Genomic DNA, 19,214 nt, shown 5'->3' on the forward strand with positions numbered 1-19,214 from the left:
CAGAGCTGTTGGCTCCTCATTGCTCAGGACCTCATTGCTTCGTGGCTTCAGCATGAGCAGCAAGACTTCAGCCTCTAAATCTCTGCAGCCTTGGCACCTCACAGGCTAGACCATGCCCACAGCTAGCGAGACTTCAGCCTCTAAATCTCTGCAGCGTGTGGCCCTGGCACCTCACAGGCTAGACCATGCCCACAGCTGGACAGAGTGTTTCACTTGGTGTTCTTGCTGGAGGTGACAGCAGCACAAATTGCCTTCTCCAGAGCAACCCTCAACACCCTCTGGTGGTGCCCCAAGCCCTGTTTCTTCCACATCTTCCCATTTTTAACAGTGCAGTCCTCATTTTGCTAAGTGCAAACGCATGACTGAAGCATGTACACCTACTCATCAGACCCATCTACAGCAAGAAAAACTTGACCTTTTTTTTTTTTTTTTCAAAAATGAGGTCTCAGTATCCTAAAAGTACCTTTCAAATGCAACTGCAGGATCTGCATAATTGAAACTTTTGCTCTAATCTCATTACCTCCCTCAGGCAGTTCCTGACAAGTGAAGATTATATATGAGAGTTTATAGTAAACATAGCTTAAAAAAGGTATCTTTAATATTTTTGCAATATATTCAAAGCAGTTTGGGCATGAGCACAGAGAACTCATTTCTATTTCACCTCAAATGCCATTATGTTTATTAAATTAGGAATAGCATTAATCCTAGAGCATATTCAAATCTTTTCGTGATTTTGCATTTGTCATAACTGAAAGATCTCACTAAATATTTCTCTATACCGCTAAATAACATTGCCTGTCATGTAGTATTTATCTCCAATTTTCCTCAATGTTTTTGTATCAGAGCAGAAAATGAGCTATCACAGAAAATAAAATGAGACTGAAATACCAGTCCTTTGTATTAAATTTAACATTTGGCTTCTGTCCCAGAGTTTTCCACATCCATATTAGAATCAGATGGTAGCGTAAGATGAAAAGATCTCCTGGATGGGTTTTATTCTGATCCTTATTAAAGGGCTGATAACAGACTGAAGGCAAGATCCTTGTTGTAGTAAAAAAGCCTGCTTATATCAAAGGCTGGATGGACAAGCTGACATGTATTATTGTTAGGCCTGCCTGCTTGATCGCATTTCAGTATCATAATATCATTCTGCTAGTGGATGTGACATATGAAAACTTCAGTGGGAGAGCAAAAAGCCCAGGTTGGCAAGTATTACTGCTGTGGGTACACAGTAGCTGACCATAAGTCAAAGAAAAGGTTTAATATCAAAAAGTATTGTTGGTGACAGCACAGTGTAGCTATATTTACTTTATTCTCAACTGTTTGCATTCATGAAAGACACCACCGTGTCCTGACTTGCCTGTGAAACTGGTATCACATCTGGTGTGACAGCATAGGGCAGCCCCACAGGTATTGCTCAGCCTTCTTCAGAAGTTGTGCATCCTCTGCCCTCTCCACAAACCAGCACTTGCTCCAGATTCCTTTGGTACTCTGGAGACAGAAAGATGAAAGAGACCTAAATATTCTTCAAAAAGCAATTTTCTCTTTACTCAAAGCAGCTTTGTGTAGTTCTTGTGTATTATTTGCCTGAAATTGTACAAACATTTGCAGGCTCTGGGTCTTCTATGCAAAAACAATTACTTTTGATAAAATGAAGGAATAGTGCTTTCTGGAGTTTCTGTTCTGCTGTAGTGGAGACTGTGAGCATGATATTGGAGCTATAAATTAGATTTTGCAAAGTGGCATTTCTGTAGGGAATCTGCTGCTTCAGACCAACAGGCTGTAATCAGCATTTTTCAAGGGGATATTTTGCCTGTGTTTTGTTGGAATATCTTCAGCAAGAGAAGTAGAGCAGCAATTGCAGATTGCATTTACTCTTCAGTTTTTGATCACAAAGGCTGTCAAAGAACAAATATGCTTTGTAGGTATTTTATGCTGCTTTTCTAAATGCACCTTTTTAAAGGCTGGCATATGGTTTCAACTTATAGGTAGAGAATAATTTTGCTGTCACTGGCTGTTTACAGCATCAACATCAACATTTGAGTTTATACCCAATGCTCCTTTTACAATCAGCGGAGAGAAATGTGCACATTTAGAGATGTTTAGTTAATCTGATTATTTTAGACATCTTCTTTCCAGTGAAAGGGTTTGTATTTTAGAAGAGTCTATTTCTCTTCTCAACAATAATTAATCCTAGCATATTTAGTTCAGGAGGTGTTACCTGTAGTTAGGTGAGCTGGATCCCACACTGCATGTTTCTGAATATTCTCACTTGGCTGCTAACACTGTTTGTATTAATTCTTTTGGAGTTTTATTTTAATTATCAGATTATCCTAGGGAACACATAAAGAGATCAGTTGTGTATGCAGGAAAAGTTTGATTCAGTCCCTACAAGATTTTTACTGCTGATAATTACAGCTATCTGAATGCTTCCTATGAAGGCTGTTTTGGTAGTTGTATTGATCCTGTTCTCCTCAGGTACCAGTTGAATGTGGAGCATCTTTTTGGATGAAGAGTGCATTCTCTTGGGTATGTGGACAATCCTAAGGGACTTAGCATCAGGCAAAAATCTCTGAGGAAAAATGGGACCTCCTTGCATTCTCCTGAAAACATCTTCAGGGAGGTCAGATGAATGGAGCTGTGGCACATGCATGCCTTGTTTCAGGAGTGTTACAAGATCTGAGGGATAAGGAAGCATAATTTGTGTTTGTGAACAGTGTTGATGTCCTGTTCATTTGGGTTCACCTGAACCATGCTTATGGATTCATTCAAATAGAGGAAAAGCCCTCAAGGATGGTCTTCTCAAGATGAATTTGCCATATATGACAGGGCAGAAAGGGTAAGTAGCATCTTAGGACAGAATTTCCTGTGAACAACCCTCAATAAAAAAATAGTGTAATACCTATTAACTAAGGAATCAAAGTTATTTCTGAAGTGTATAAATGGAGTCCCAGAATAGGAGTAGTAAGATGTTATTGGTCCCATATTTGTCACTTGTCACTGTATCATACTGGTGCAAGCACATTGAGGATGATGGCTGCTGGAAACAGGTTCCCTGAAAACCTTTCTTGTTCACTACCCTGAAATCTATAATTACTTTTGGAAGGTTTTGCTTTGGTACAGTTCTGATGTCTGGGTACTGACAGGCAAAAGCACAAGGCTCAGTAGACCTAGTATGGTCTACTGAGCGTTAGTTTTCCTCTGATTAATCTTCTGGTTGATTATGTAATTAATTTTTCTACGAAATCTATAATTACTTTTGGAAGGTTTTTCTTTGATGTACAGTTCTGATGTCTGGGTTACTGACAGGCAAAAGCACAAGTCTCCCTAGTATGGTCTACTGAGCATTAGTTTTCCTCTGATTAATCTTCTGGTTGATTATGTAATTAATTTTTCTAGGTAAATATGTATTCTGTTTCTTTAATTAACTAATTCTTTCACCTCAGCTTTGCTCATGCTTATTCTGTCTTTTGTCAAGGTCTCCCATTAACTCTTGAAGCATTGCCTAGTGACACACATGCTTTTTCTTTCTCTTTCTTTTTTTTCTCTTTTACAGACTTAACTGAGGTTGCACCATGCGTTTTGAAGATGTCACCAACAGATCAGCAGTTGAACAAGCTGGCAAGGAGGCTGGGGCCTGAATGGGAGCATGTAGCTCTGTGCTTGGGTTTGTCCCATACTGACATCTATCGATGTAAAGTCAATCACCCTCACAACCTGCAGTCACAGATCGTAGCTGCATTTGTCCTGTGGAAACAGCGTTTGGGGAAAAAAGCAACAATCCAAAGTCTGCACTCCAGTCTGATGGCAGAGGAAGTGGATCCTTCGGTGATACAATACATGCTTGAGTGAAGCCATGCTATTTATTCAGAGCATCCACGTATTTCATTCAATTACGTGAAGAGGATGGAAATGTATGTTGAAGATCGGATGCTTCAAGCTGTAAAAATAGTGGGGTTGGGAACTGTGATTTTATTAAGCTTAAACATTCCAGTTTTCTGTGGCATCTTATGAATTGTAATTCTTTTCATGCCAGATTAATTTTTAGCAGGCATTAAAAAATAGATCACTCTTTCCTGTTCCCTTTTGTGCTATTTCAGTGGGGATATAGGGTGACAAAGTCCTTGCAAGCAGGCAGGTGTGTTGTGAGTTCAGCAAGGTTTTTGATTTCACTGAGGGAGTAAGACTTGGTTTAACTTATTTTCTGGACTATGTAGGAGCCTTTTTACTGCTGTTTCATGCTAGTTCCCTGATATTACAGCAAGAAATGAGACTAATCACCATTACTAATTTAACAATTTTACAACAGTTATTGCAGGTGGCTAATTTCACATTTATAAAGTTTCAGCACGTACAATTTCTTGCTAGGATAGATGGCTGCCACTTTGGTCTGCCTTTGAAAAAGGCCCAAGTGGAAGTAGCAGGAATGTGCTGTGCCTGTGGGGGTTTCTGCCATTATAATTTAATAGGTGTAGGTTTCTCAGGCAGGCCCTGTGTGCATATGCCTTGTCACAAGTGGGGAGTTCTCAGGGAAGACACACAGTTCAAAAGTGACCAGAAGTAGGGAAGAACCATGTAAACTGAGCAAGAGGCAGCCTAAAAAAGGAGACAACTTCTAAGTTGTCCATGTTTGTCTCTGCTAATAAACTGGGAGACCTCAGGTGCCTGCAGAGTCTTTGAACTGTGCTCGGTATCCAGGCAACCTTATTTCATGGTGAGGTCAAGTATCCATAGCACATTGCTCTGACCACTGCACACCCAGCAGGGTAGTGGATTCTGTAGGTCCTTTCTGGTCAAGGTGAGCTTCCCACTGCTTTCCCTCCAGCTTCCCTCCAGCCATCCACCAGGCTCATTTGCTTTCTACCAGCTTTTCTGCACCTAGTGGGGGCAGCTTTGACACTGCTATCCTCAGTTCTTTGCCAGTGTAATTGTACCACCAATGAAGAAAAGATTTTATGCAGAAAAACAGTGAAGCTTTGCTCTTCTTCTTCTCTTCTGTCATGGAGATTTTATTCCTGCTAGAAAAAAAAACCCGAGATCTTTGCTGACCAGGCAAGGGGGGATCAGTCTGAAGGATACCCAAAGGCAATGGGAGCGACCAGATCCTCTCTGAGGCCTAATGATAAGAGGCAAAATACATTTGAATTCTCCCTGAGCAGTTTGCTGTGCAGTAAATGAAGAACAGAATTTTGATGCTGAGTTTCTAGGTCTGCTTATGAGCAAGTTACTTCAGACTGTTTCATCTACAGAGTCATTGCCAAAGAACTTCCCATCCTGCAAAATTTGCTCTATTTCACAGTTTAACAGCCTTGTCTGAAGTTTTTACTGGGGCAAGAATGAACTTCACTGCTTTTCATTTTAATAAATGTGTTCTTTTTGTATGCAAATTTGAAATACATGGGAAATTAGAAAAGACAAAGAAATTTTAAAGAAATCCTAAATTCCTTGGTTTTTAGAAGCATGGAAACAGTAAATATATTCTGGCAGAATCTGGCTCCTGCAGGTTCTGAAGCAATCTGGTAGTATTTTGGTTTTACTCTTTTGTATAGAGTCCTGACTTCAGTAAATTGATATTGTTATACCTCACTCAGAGCTCAGCTAAGCATATCCTACTTCTAGAGATTAACTGTATCAAAAAATTCCAGATAAACAAGGTAAATCAATTTAGGGTTTGAGTTTTATTTTTTTTTTCTGTTTCATGATGCTTTAATGCCAACATGTTCTTTTTTAGGTGGAAAACCATCCCAGAGCAGGTGTACAGACATTTGGCAAATGAGCACAGCCCAGCACAGGGAGTGAGATGAGGACTTTAAAGCAATTTTGACAGTGAGATTTACAGGAGCGTGGTTTGCATATTAGGGAAGAGAGGCAAAGCACTCTCCCTGGGAGCAGTTTGGAGGAAAAAAAGCTAGAGATCATTGACAGGAGGAACTACTGAAAATGTGATGTAGAGGAAGAATTGACTCCCAGTGTCATAAATGTAAGTACCTTACCTTTCTCTGAACCAACACGGACCAAGTCTAAACACAGACAAGTCTAAACACAGACCAAGTCTAAACACCCTTCAAGGCAGTTCTTCCCCAGTTAACCCAGAATGAGCACAGTGCTCCAAGGAGGCAACCAGTCTGGGCAGTGAAGCAATGTAGTGGGGACACTCACATGACCCTAGTACCTTCTCTGGGTGAACTTTGCATTTTGTATTCTTCATTTCATGAAATCATGGGATGGTTTGGGTTGAAAAGGACCTCCAAGATCATCTAGCTCCAACACATTTGCCGTGGGCGCCTTTCAGTACACCAGTTTGCTCAAAGCCCAATCCAACCTGGCCTTGAATGCTTCCAGGAATGAGGCATCCAAACATATCTGGGCAATCTGTTCCAGTGCCTCATCACACTCACAATTAAGAATTTCTCCTTAATATTTAATCTAAGCCTGCCCTCTTCCATTTGAAGCCACTCGTCCTTGTCCTATCACTACATGTCCTTGGAAAAAGCCCCTCTCCAGCTTTCCTGTAGGCCTCTTTTAGATAGTGAACAGTGCTATAAGGTCTCCCCATAGCCTTCTCTTCTCCAGGCTGAGCAGTCCCAACTATCACAGCCTTTCCTCATAGGAGAGGTGCTCCAGCCTTCTGGTCCTCTTGATGGTGCTTCTCTGGACTCACTCCAGTTCTTCTATGTCCTTCCTGTATGTGGACTCCTGAGCTGTGAGCAGCGCTCCAGGTGGGGTCTTATGAGAGTGGAGAAGAGGCAGAGAATCACCTCCCTCAACCTGCTAGCCATGCTTCTTTTGGTGCAGTCCAGGATATGGTTGGCTAATGTCAGGTTATCCATAACTAATATACTTAGAGTATTTTTAATGGTTTAGAAAACAACCTTCAGTAGATATGAAATTTCATGCCAAATAAGGCTTCCTTTTAAGCCAGGTATCTGTCTGAATATCTACTATGGGCCACTGGAAACTGGATGGGTGAGTATCATATCAGGTAATTTCTCCAACTTCTTTAGGTGAGCTAAATGTACAAACCTTGCACCTGGTACTAAAATTATAGGAGCCACAGCTAGACAAGGATTATAAAGCCTGGCCTCTTATATTGTAAAGCAAAGCATATAATTAATAATTTATAGTTGCTTTCACATTCCCAGAGCCTAAATGAATGCTGTAATACTTGAGTTGCAAATATTGAAGAGAGAGGTTTACTTGTTTTATGAAATTGTTTCCATTGCTGATATTTTTAAATTCATGGAAATGTTCCTATTAGACTCTTCATTTTTATTAAAGCTTGTTTTTGCACTACACAAATGCAGGGATACATTTAACTGACAGTAGTATTCCTTTAGCCCAGTGGATTTTCCCATCCACTTAAAAATATTTTTCTTCTGTATGTAATGCTTTATTTTGCACAAGGATGCAATTAAGACAATTTAATTCTTCAGATGTATAGTAAGGCCTCTTATTCTCTCATAAAACACTCAGAAGACCTTAAAATGTTTATTCTTTTCTGCTAATTTAAGACCAAATGTTATTTATTTAAATCTCGTGGACAAGCCTGCGACTTGAGTGTTGCTCAGGACTGAGGCAACTCAGTGAGTTTCCCCATCTCTCCCTTTGCCTCAAACTCCCTTATGCCAAAGTTTGGGTAATGACAGGAGACTTGCACGGGGGCTCCTGTCCTCCCTGCCCACTGTGCACCCAGGACTGGTGCAGGGGGCAGGCTGACTTCCAGGGGAACCCCAGTTCCACCACTTGTGCTGAAGCGTGCAGCCACTTTGGCCTTTGGGATGGAGCGTGAGTTTGGCAGAAACTGCTCTCTGATGTGTTCAGGTTTCTTAACCAATGTTGAAAAATCCTCACTAGTGAAACTGGTATTATTGGTATCTACTTATTTGTGGCACAGTTTAGGAGCTCCAAGACAGGGAAGAATAAATATAGCCACTGCTGGAGCTTCCACTGAAACAGATGGCATAACTTCCAGTCCTTGGAAGACATTGTCCTTGATTTTCTTGCTTGGTCTCCAGAGGAGACTTTGACATCACATTTAACTCTTCTAAGTTGTAAAGAAGCTCTATTAAAAAAACTAAAACTAAAAAAACCTGTTTTGTACTCTGCAAGTACAGGTAGACACTTAGCATGGCATAGGCAAGACCTAAGAGCACTAATTCTCACCTGCATAAGCTATATGAATGATCACAATGGAAGGATCTTCTCAGGGTAAAAGCATGTCACACTGCCAACATTTAAGAGTGGCTGGAGTGTAAAATGAAAATGCAGTCATCTGTGAGCCACTTCACCCAGATATAGTGAGGGAAATTTCCATCTGGAGTCATATTTTATGACAGTCATTGATATATGGAATAAAACATTTTGCAAAAGTCTGGAAAAATAAACAATGTCATATTATATTCAAAGAAAATAAAAGGCATGCTCATCTCATGCTAAATGTGGTCATGCTGCCAATTTTGTTTCTTATTGGAAAGGAAAACAGTCTCTGAGAGCTAATCTGTTTATAAGCTTCCATATTCTCCATAGACATAGACCAATGTCAAGACATAGTAGAAGTAGAGCTAAAAAGACAGTTAATAAAATGTTTGTCTGTTTACAGTGAATACTCAAAATCTTTGACCAGATTTCCCTAAATAAAAAGAATTTTAACTTTCAAGGTGTCTTACTGTCACCTAAAATCTAAAGATCTAAAATAAATCCAGTGATTTGGCTTTTTTCCCCCTGAATGCAGTGTCTTTTTTAATTGATGTCCTGAGCATTTGGAAAAAAATGAGCATTTGCCAGAAACAAAAATAAACAGATTAAAAAATTAGTATGTGTTTTAGCAGAATTCATTTCAGAACCTAGCATTTTAGTTGTGAAAAAAGATTAATTGCAATTTCCCTTTGAAACTGGTAGGTAGAGCTGATGATGGCACAGGAAGATTCCTGTGTCTTCTGCAGGAAGAGACTGCATTAAAACATCTGTAGGTGATGCAGGTACCATTTCTGAAGCTGATGTCTGTTCCAAGCCCCAACAGCAAAGAGACAAAAAGTCTCTTATTAACTTCAGTGTGTTTTGGATTAGGCCTTCTTTAATTGGAACCTGCTGAAGCATAGTACTTTTACTATCTCCTTTTAAAAAAGCAGTCTTTTTGGATTTGAGGCAATCAAAAGGAAAGGGAGTATTATGGATGTAGTAGGAATTCTAGGCTATGGGGTCCTCTTTTCACTGCCACAAGTACTACTTTGCACTATTCACTTCAAAGTGTCATGAAAAAGGAAAAAAACAAAAAACCAGAAAAGTGGAGCCATGCAGCAAAGGATATTGGTAAATCTCCAAAACCAAGATAATTTTGATTTTTGGAATGAGAATAATCCATAAAACCGGGGATTTGGTGGCTCAGGAGACTATTAATACATTTGTGGAGTTTCCCACCTTAAGATCAGTGTTGCAAAGCCACTGCTGACCAAAAAGAAGCACAGTGTAACAGAAGTCTGTGGGTTTTCTTTTCTCTTTTTTTACAAATTTCATATCTGACCCACAGAGAACCAGCCCTTGCTGTCAGACTTGGGAAAGGGCAGGCAGGATGAAATGAGCCAAGTACTTGAACTGGCCTCAGGCCACGAGAGGGATAAACCCCATTAGACCCTGGGGCAAAAAAGGTACTGTGCTTTGCTGTGGCTACTGAGATTAGTGCAGAGAGGTGTCTGGGTTCTCAGGATGACAGCCAGACCTTCAGCACACCAGCAACAAGTTCATTCACGTGGAGAGGATGCACAGAGAGCACAGAGAGCTCCTTAGCAGCTCCTTGCAGCGTATGCTCAAAGGTCGTTCCACTGCCTGCTGAGTTACTTCTCTCTCTTGTGAGTTACTTCTCTCTCTTGTGAGTCCTCAGAAATAGGACTCACAAGGCAGTGTGCCTAGGCATAATATTTAACTGCCCAAGTTCCTGTTCCTGCATGACAGAGTCACCTCCATGAACAGGCTCAGGGCAGGTTAGGACAACACCTTAGCTGGGAGCACTGCTTAAGCTTAGTGCCCATCAGCAGTGTTCCTAGTTGAAGATGTAATTCTGGAGTCAGGATTAATTTTTGGTTAACAAAATCACTTTTTTCTTAAATTCAGAATTGGTACAGCACTTCCTCTCTGGTTTGGGTACTGTGCTGGTAGAGGAAATTTTTCGCTGCCATTGGGATGGTTGCACTTGGTCATTTGGCAGCTCTCAAGTAAGCCTGCCCAGTGGCATGCAGCTCAGGTGTGAGCCTCAAATATTAGCCCTTCTGTCTTTGAAAATGTGTAATCATTCTACTATCTGTGACTTCTGCATGTCACTGTTCACTGTGTTTTCAATCATTAGTATTTTATTGTTATTTATTATACTTGTCTATCTTTGCACCACTATCTTTGGGTTGTCCTGAAGAGAATCATTCAATTCTCCTTGGAAAGTAGGGTGGGTGTTTTGGGCTTTTTTTTACATGTACACTGACCAGCATTCTCTAGGAAGCAAGCACACAGAGATTTCTACACTGCTTCAATGTTTATTTTTATTTTTTAGTGGTTCTTTCTGCATCAGGAGGGTGAAGCTTCCCAGCTTCACCTTGTGAATTCCAGGGAAGGGCTGGGGATGTTTCCACTTGGTTGAGACCAGTCAGGATGATCCACCATGGCACCTTAACAGGAGTAGTGCTGGGGACTTATGCCACAGTCATTTTCCTTGAAAGCCCAACAGACACACAGCACCTCTGTAAAAAAAAAAAAAAAAAAAGGATATAAAGATAAACTAGCAGAAAAATACAGCATTTAATTTAATTATCTGGAGAAGGCACACCTCAGTGAAACTGCCTCTTATGAGGTGCTTTTATTTTTATGGACATATTTGATAGGCTTTATTTAAATAAGAAAGCAATTGAGTAACTAGAGCATGTGGAGACTTCTGATAAGGATCCGTCTTTCAGGTTATTAAACAAACTGCATAGCAAGTGCTCAATTATTCTTCGAAATGCTTAAGCAACACCTTTGGTTCAGATTCCCATCTAGAATTACCTCCCAGTAAGTTGCCTCCCAGTAATTTCCAAGAAGCAGCATGCAAACAGCACACACCCCTGTTCTGGATAATAAAGACTTCTGAGAAAAATCTCAGGATTAATAAACAAGCCACAAAGGGACCTGGGAAAGCAAACCTTCTGAAGGAATTTTACTTACCTCTCACTGGGCTCTCTGTGACATTGGGTCTGATGTCTGCATGTGAAATGAGCCTCAATAATTACATATTCTTGCTCTCCATTTCTGGCCCTGACTTTTCAACATTTGAGAAACCACTTCAGACTGCAGCTTGTAGGGTGATGCAGACTTTTGGTGAGCAAAGTTCGATGAAGGCGGAGTGAGCCTGAGATTGTGTACACTTAGGCTTGCTGTCAAAGCAAGCAGCCATCATACAGCAAGCATGGGGAGCCCCAAAAACCTCTGCAGAGCAAAGAGGAGCTCTGAGAAGCATGGGTGTGCTTCTCAGTCATGGTACAAAGCATGTCAACATGGGCCTTGGAAGAGGCAACCAGAGGTTTACATCCTTGTGATACACTTAGGTTTTCTCACCCACTGCCAAATATGTGGGTCCCACAGAACTCTGAAAAAAGGAACTCGACTAAACCCCTGAAACTAGTTGTCTAAAGCAAGAGCCACATAATATTAGTGGGCAAGACTAATAACAAAGATCTGGAGAAAATTGCAGTGGAAATGAAGTCCCAAGTCTGGCTGACCAGTTAGCTGTGAGTTTGAGGTCTGTCATTTCTCTGTTTCAGCTGCAGACTGGGCTCCCTGTGAGGAGTTTTTGGTTTCCCTGCTTCCATGTCAGCTTGGGCCTCTGGTGAGTCAGCTGTTGTGCACCTGGTAAAGCCAGGGAATAGCAAGCAGGTCAGAGAGGGACGTGTGTGCATAAGCATGTAGAGGACAAGAATAAAGGGGGTCAAGAGTGGAAGGGAATATGCTTCAGAGCTCCCAGAGAGCTCTCTCCTAGTGCTGCCCCAGGTCCCTGCCTGCTGGTCCCCTGTCCTTAGATGCCAGCACATGCCACGGAAAGCAGGATTTTTCTTTCTCTTTTTTTCTCTTCTGAGGCAAGCACTACCAACACATCAGATTTAATTCTGAAATCCAGCTGACAGGATGGCTCCAGATTTAACATGCTTTCCTGTTAGAAGGGACATTGCTCACAGGGCACCCAGCTGCGATTTCCAAAAGCTAATCCCACAAGGCGTGGCTTTGCCTCATCACTCATGGCTTGTCACCTTGCCATCCTGGCAAGGTGACAAGCCATGAGTGATGAGGCAAAGCCATCCCCAAGAGAAGCACCAGTAGGCACTTGGCCAAGCACAGCCAACAACAGCAAACACTTCTGACCACGGCTGCACCTCACCCAGCAGGGGCCAAGGGGGTGCAGAGCTACCACTGTCCTACCACACAGGGGACAGGAGTGCTCTGCCAGTATCAGGACATGCACCATGCAGGGCTGGACAATGAGGCTTGGCCATCCCATCCAAGTCCTCCTGATGGTTTTCACACCATGGGTTGGGGACCGGTCTAAATGCCCAAGCTATTGGGTGCAGTTCTGGTGGAGCTGGAGGGTGTCATGGAAAGGTCAGGCTCCACTGGCTGGAGGAATCTGCTTGGTCTGAAGCTGTGAGGGACTTGCACCACTCTGATATGGGCCTGTGAGTCAAAGCACAGCCTTGCTTCAATACACTGGCAACCAAAATAGCTGGTTCCTTGGGAACCAAATTAACTCAACAGGAGTATCAGCTGCTTCAAAATCCCCCTCAACTGTCCCATCTTAGAAGTGCAGGTTGTTCTGTTGTTCTCTGAAGTTTTATAAAATGATAGAATCATGGAATAGTTTAGTTTGGAAGAGACCTTTAAAGGGCATCTAGTCCAGCCCATTGTAATCAGCTGGGAAACAACTAGACCAGTTTGCTGAGAGAGCTGTCCAACCTGGCCTTGAATGGATTGGGGCATCTACCACCTCCCTGGGCAACCTGTTCCAGACTTGAAAGAGAGTGAGGGGTGAGTGCTAGGCATTGTTCAGAGGATGTGTTCCTGCTCGTTCCTCACAGCACCTCTTTGCTTATGCTCAGGCTGATGCATGGCCAGTGCCACTGTGCCTCCCCCACCATGGACCGTGTGGGTTTGTGTAGACCCTCAGGGTAACCACAGTGGCTCATACTTGTGACGAGCCCTGCAGAAATCCAACCACAGTTGAGTTTAAGCCATCCATGCAGTGGCAAATGTCACTTCCATGGCAGACATTTCTCAGGTAAAGCCATTGTGTTCTCCTACATGAGCATGTTGGCAAACACTTATGTTTTTAAGAGCTATTTCTGCAACAAAGTGGGAGTGCTGCACAATAGCAAGCCAGAAGTGCAGCTAAGAAGAAGAGGCAAATGCAGGATTGCCACTTTCACTGCTGTGACCTCTCCTGGGATCATAAGCTTGGTAGGAGAAAGAGGAAAAGAAGAGTGACACTGTTTGACAGTGGCTATAACTAACATGGTAGGAAAAATCCAGACCTAATGTATGAGAGATGATCATATGGCGTAACAGAATTGCTCATCTGTTAAGCATTACTAAATGCTTACTATACTAAGCATTGCTGATCTCCAGGAAATGTACCTAGGTGAAGCTGAAGATTTTTAAATCTAAAACTGATGGCATAAATCAAACTCTCTTTAGGCTGCTGCAATAAGAGGAGAAAAGGAAATTGCTTTTCAGCCCAGGAAGCATGCTCCTGGTAACTGATAAACTGGCTGTGAGTCTCTGCAGAAGGCATGATGAATAGTGAGAAAGCAAATATCAGAACTATAACAAGCCTCCAAAATGACACAGGGAATGATAGCAGCTCTTTCTGGAGAGATCTGGGGCCACAGGAGATCCCTGTGAGAGGGATCAGGGGAACTGCACCATATATTTAAGGGACCAGAGAATATCTAGTTTGGAACTGCTTATCTTCCAGGGGCTTTCCTGTGTCACTGTAGCTGCTTATCCCTGGAGCCAGAAAAGATGCACGAGGCGATGTGAAGGTACGGACACATTTGCACCGTGCCAGCCAAAAGATGAGCTGTGGCCTTACTGAGGTCGAGAATGAGGAGGATGTGAGCTTGAAGAAAAGAAACCCTACAAGATGGAGACCTGACATCATCCCTTCACCAGCTTCACTGACTTTTAGTCAATGATAGGCATGTCTTCTACACTTTTCTTATGGACAGCAGAATGAAGATGGACCTTATTGGCAGGCAGTTCAGCCCACCTGTCAGGTGGAAGTGTATGACATTTTCTAGCAGGATGTCTTTTCCACTGACTGTTGAAGGAGTATAGAATGACTAGCTTTGGCCAAACATTTAGTGTTATAAAGCCAAAGAATTCATCTAACTTTAGACATCTCCCATAGTGGCACCTACATCAGAGCTGATCTCTGTCACATCCTTTTACAGTCAAGGGAGAGAAGGCAGTGCCTTTTAGGTGCAATTCATCTAAGTTTCTTATGCTTTTTTTCCCAGGATAAGATGAATTCTCACCCCAGTGACTATAATTGATGCCCAGGTCATCCGTAGGTTTGTACATTAATTGACATCCCTCCCTTGTATCAAATTAAATCAATGCCCCCATCCCCTATCCCTTTGAGACACGGTGTTTTCAGCTCCTGATGCTTCTGGCTGCCAATGCTGTTGGCTGCTGTATTAATTCTGCCATCTCACCAGCTGTGGACGTCCTGATAAGGTGAATTTCAGGGAGGCCTTTCTGGGGGTAATAAAGGGTTCATGTATCCAATAAAAGGAAATTGAAACTTGGTAGACAAGCTTCCTTGGAAAAATACCTACTCTGTTTGTCTAAACAGTTCATGCACAGCAAGAGGGATTCTGGAACAAAATGCAGCCTTGTATTCGAGTTCTAGTCCCAGCTGTGTAAAAACACAGAGTGGATCACTGCTATGAAAATAGATCTTTCAGAGGAAACCAGCAAAGATGAGGGTGCCCAACAAAGGTGATAAAATGCCCAGCAATAGATTGTATATGTTATCTTGACCAAAATACTTGACTGTCTGCTTTGCAGCACTGCTGAGCAAATATGTTCCATTTTGTGCCTTGTGAGAGGTTCAGTGGCTTGGCTTCACCCCACCACCCCCTATACCCTTTGTTGCTAGAATTTTAAAAGCTTGAATTTGCAATAGGCTTGCTTTTCCTCATGTCTGTGTGTCTCACCTCAGTACCATTAAAAGTCATGACACATAACAGAGAAACAGCTGTGCAGGAAACTTCAGGCATCTGTTTAATATTAATTGCATGTATTCCTAAAAAGTCATAGCATGTTTTTAAAATTTCACTGCACATCTGGTGCGTCACTGCTGAGGAGTTTTTTTTTAATAGGTTCTATCTGTGAGTCACTGAGAACTATCAGCCACAAGCTGTCCAGATACTGAGGAGATGCACAGGCAAGTAAAATGGGAGAGATGTTTCTAAACAGCTTCTAAAAACCCACAGCTCTGAACAAAATGACAAAGCAACACTGACTGTTAGCTGCCCATCAGCAGACACCAAGCTGTAGGAAATCTAGGTTTAGAAAAGGATATTCCATTAATAAACACTGTGTGGTTTAAAAGATACATCTTCTGTGTGAATCCTGTCCCAGACTGTAGGCTAGAATTTATTTTTCAGCTAGAGGACAGTCAGTTCTCCTGCAGTTACCCAAAACCCCACAGCTTGTCCCCCTCTGAAATACCCCTTCCCCACTCTTACCCTGACCTACTTGCATTTAGCCATAAGTGACTTTTCCTGCTGACTCAGCAAGGCTTGCATAAAGACAAGGAGTCTCTGGAGGATCAAGTGAAAGGTGTGCTCTTCAGCTGGGCACAGCTCTGCAAAACCTGCTCTTGTAGGAGGCCCTCCCACTGCTCAACACTGCACTAGAATGGGGGACCACGGAATTGCAGCCTCCACTGGCAGGGTAGGAACCCCAGACCCCAGGGAAGGCATGGCAGCTGGTCCTGCTGGCATCCATGAGCTCCTGAAAATTACGTAGCCTTTGAGAAACTTTTTAAGAATGAATGAATGAATGAATGAATGCTTGATAAAAGACTTTTGCACATTTTTCTGTATGTCCACCCTCTAAGAGGTGAGGACCCCAAAAAGTGTTGCTTTGAATGACTCATCCTGTATTTTAGAGATTTCTTTTCAAGAGTTCCTCTTGCATACTGCTCATGACAGGGTGTTTCTCACTGTCAGCTGTTTGAAATACTGAGTGGTGACAACCAGTAATTAAGTCAGTAACAAATGATGATTTGAAATGTTTATTAATGCCTCTAAAAAAGCACTAGAAGGTGTAGAGTTGGAAAAACACAGCTTTGCCAATGTGGCAAAGCAGGTGCACCCCACAGAGAGCTCAGAATCACCCCCCTTGCACCGCTCACCAGTAAACAGGGTCTTGCTATTTTTACAGATATAGATGAAATTTAACTTCTGTCAGAGTGCAAATACATTATTTGTGGATAACATTGAAGTGGGGCAACACAGAACTTGCAAGACATTGTTTCAAAGTAATTTTATTTAGCAGCTGCATTCACAGACTGCAGAAGAAAAATAGTATTTAACCTGCAGAATCGCCACAGCCCAAATGCAAAGGCAAGGGCAGCATTTTGTGCCACATCCTAGTTAGACAGCCAGGTTGTACTTCCAGGGCTTTACCCACCTCCAAGTATTGAGGATGGACATGAAGACAAACCCTGCTTTTGCTTCTCTCATTGGACAGGGGCAGGGAGCATTACATGGCTGCTGTTGGTGGTAGAAGCACATACCTTCTGGGCTGTGCTGTTACAGAAGCAAAGATCCTTCAGCGAGATAAGGAGCTATCTAGGCCAGAATTAAAAGCATCCAGCCATTCTAAAACTCTCTGAACATGGAATAAAGTACCTATTGTGGGCAGAAGGGCAAGCCTGACCCTGAAGCTCAGATGCAGTGGGGTCCTGAGCTCTCCCTCGTCTGCAGGCAGGCTGGTTGGAACACTGCAGAGCCAGGCTGTGGAACTCTGTGTGGAGCAAACTTAACTGCTTTTCTAAAATGAAGCAACTTTCCTCCTGATTGGTACCCTGAGGGCACAATCCTTGGCAGTTTCTACATGCCAAAACTGGTAAACAGGGGTTTGAATGACTGTCCCTGCACCCAGACCCTCCCCACTGCTGCCAGTGGGGATGTCCTGGCACATGACAGCACTTCTTCACCCTGGGTGGGAGTGCCAGCAAGACATCCTGACCTGCCGTGGCTCAGGTTGGGCCGTGATCATTGTCCAAGACCTTTTCCTCAGTTAGCAAGGGATGCCAGGATCCGCCCCAAAAACAGTGAAGGGAATAGATCTTCCTTGGCAATTACCACCAAAACCAGGTTAAACACAGGAGAAGCTCAGAAGAAATCACCCAGCATGGATCTTGGGTTTTTCCCTCACCAGAATGCCTCACCTTAAAAAGCTTCCTCCTAGCATGACTTCACCCTGAGCTTCCTCACTGCTGGCAAACAACAACATGACGCAAAAGCTCAAAGCCCATCTCAAGCATATGCTTGTATCAGGGACAAGCAGGGACAGCACAGTCAGACAGCCAATGTCCCCGTGCTCCTGAGTGCCACGCACATGCACGTGCACAAGAGTTCCATGGCACTGCTGCTTGTGTGCAAAGGGGACAGCTCTGTAATTTACAGGCTGGGGACATTTGCCTTCACGCAGCAATTGTTCTGGCAGCACAAAACAACCACGGCACTGCTGCCAGAAGGGAAATAGTTCCCAGCACACTGAATCCTGCGGCCACCTCGGTGCAGAGCAGGTTGGACCCAGGCTGGTGTGCCTCTGAAGCTAGTGGGTGGGGAGGCCAAGGCAGTGGGGGGCCTGGGCACAGAGCAAAGGCAAGTGCCAAGACATCACAAGAGAGGGAGCGAGCAGTGCACGGCACGCAGAACAAGATCTGTTCAATTCCATCAGTCAGCACTCTCTTCCAGAAGATGACCTATTGAACATTTCCAGGAATAGCTGTGCCAAGGCTGTCAACTGTTTCTTGGAAATACACTCAAGAAAAATGGCTTCCTTCCAGTAGGGATCTGCAGAAAGCCTGGACTGGATCAAGGCTGCAGTCAGTTGCTGATGCTGTTGCATCAGCTCATTCAGGAGCAGAGGATGCAGGGGGCCTGGAGGAAAGGCTGCCTTGTCTCCCCCTTCTCCTCCTGCTTTCACATCAAATGGTAACAATGGGGAGGGAAGCTGTGATTTCTTTTTTGCTGATTGCCTCAGCCAGCTCACTTGTATGCTTATCCTTACTTGCAGTCTCCAGCAGTAAGCAGATAGAAAACCTGCAGTGCTGCACGTGACTGGGCTGCCAGCCCGACACACCACCTACCTGGGCTATTTCACAGGCAATCACTGGCATCAAGCTGCCAAAACCAGCACATGGCCCCACAATTATAACTTGCTGCCAGCACAGTATTCTTGGTATTCTCTTATCATTTTATTGCTTGAATTAACACCAGAACATAAAGTTATCACTTAGTACCAAAGTTTCACTCCCTGCACCAACAGTTTTGTGGATGGTAGGGTGGGGAGCTGGGTTGAAACATGCCATGGGACAGTTCTATTTTGGTGGCCCTGTGCCAGCTGAAGGGTCCTGCTGGCTCAAATCAACGAGCAGGGAGAGGGGTTGCATGTGGCAGGTGGTGGGGTGTACCCACTTGGACCTGTCCCCTGTCCCCAGGGTGCACACCAGGGCCTGCACACCTGCCACTGCCAAACCCACCCCTCTTCTACCAGCTACCAGCAAAGTAGAAAACAAGGTTGTGCACTGACCAGAGCTGAAATTGAAGGTAACTGTCTTGCATTTACACCTTGCAGCTCTGGTGCAGCAGACGGCTTTTGCAAAGTGGGGGTCCAAGTCCCTCTTCATGTCTCCCCACTTTCCATCATCGCCCTCCAACATGCATGTGGGTGAACAAAACACCATGAAAATGAGTGTTTCCTCACTGTAGTTTCTGCTTTTCCCTGTGTGAGAGACTGTAGAGATGTCTTTTCGAGTTTCTCTGGATTGACTCCAGATCTGGATTTGCATTGGGTCCTTCCTGACGGGTTACAAATAAACCAAAGTAATGGGCTTTGGCATTGCTTGGCAGACTGTTAATAGGATATAGAGCCTTTCATTTCTGGATCATTAATTCAAACCA

The 19,214-nt window shown here is 43.3% G+C and overlaps 1 protein-coding gene across 2 annotated transcripts in view; it reads left to right on the top strand.

Moving 5' to 3' along the window:
* CRADD (CASP2 and RIPK1 domain containing adaptor with death domain) overlaps window positions 1-4,074 on the top strand; it is a 77,463-nt gene extending 73,389 nt beyond the window's left edge. For both annotated transcript variants that reach the window (XM_039703920.1, XM_039703921.1), the window contains exon 3: window positions 3,557-4,074. In XM_039703920.1, the coding sequence (XP_039559854.1) occupies window positions 3,557-3,852 (296 nt within the window). In that variant the 3' untranslated portion in view covers window positions 3,853-4,074. The remainder of the gene's footprint in view (window positions 1-3,556) is intronic.
* The last annotated feature ends 15,140 nt before the right edge of the window (window positions 4,075-19,214 follow it).

Source organism: Passer montanus, unplaced genomic scaffold, assembly GCF_014805655.1.
Source record: "Passer montanus isolate IOZ18808 unplaced genomic scaffold, ASM1480565v1 scaffold17, whole genome shotgun sequence".
Classification (NCBI taxonomy): Eukaryota; Metazoa; Chordata; class Aves; order Passeriformes; family Passeridae; genus Passer; species Passer montanus.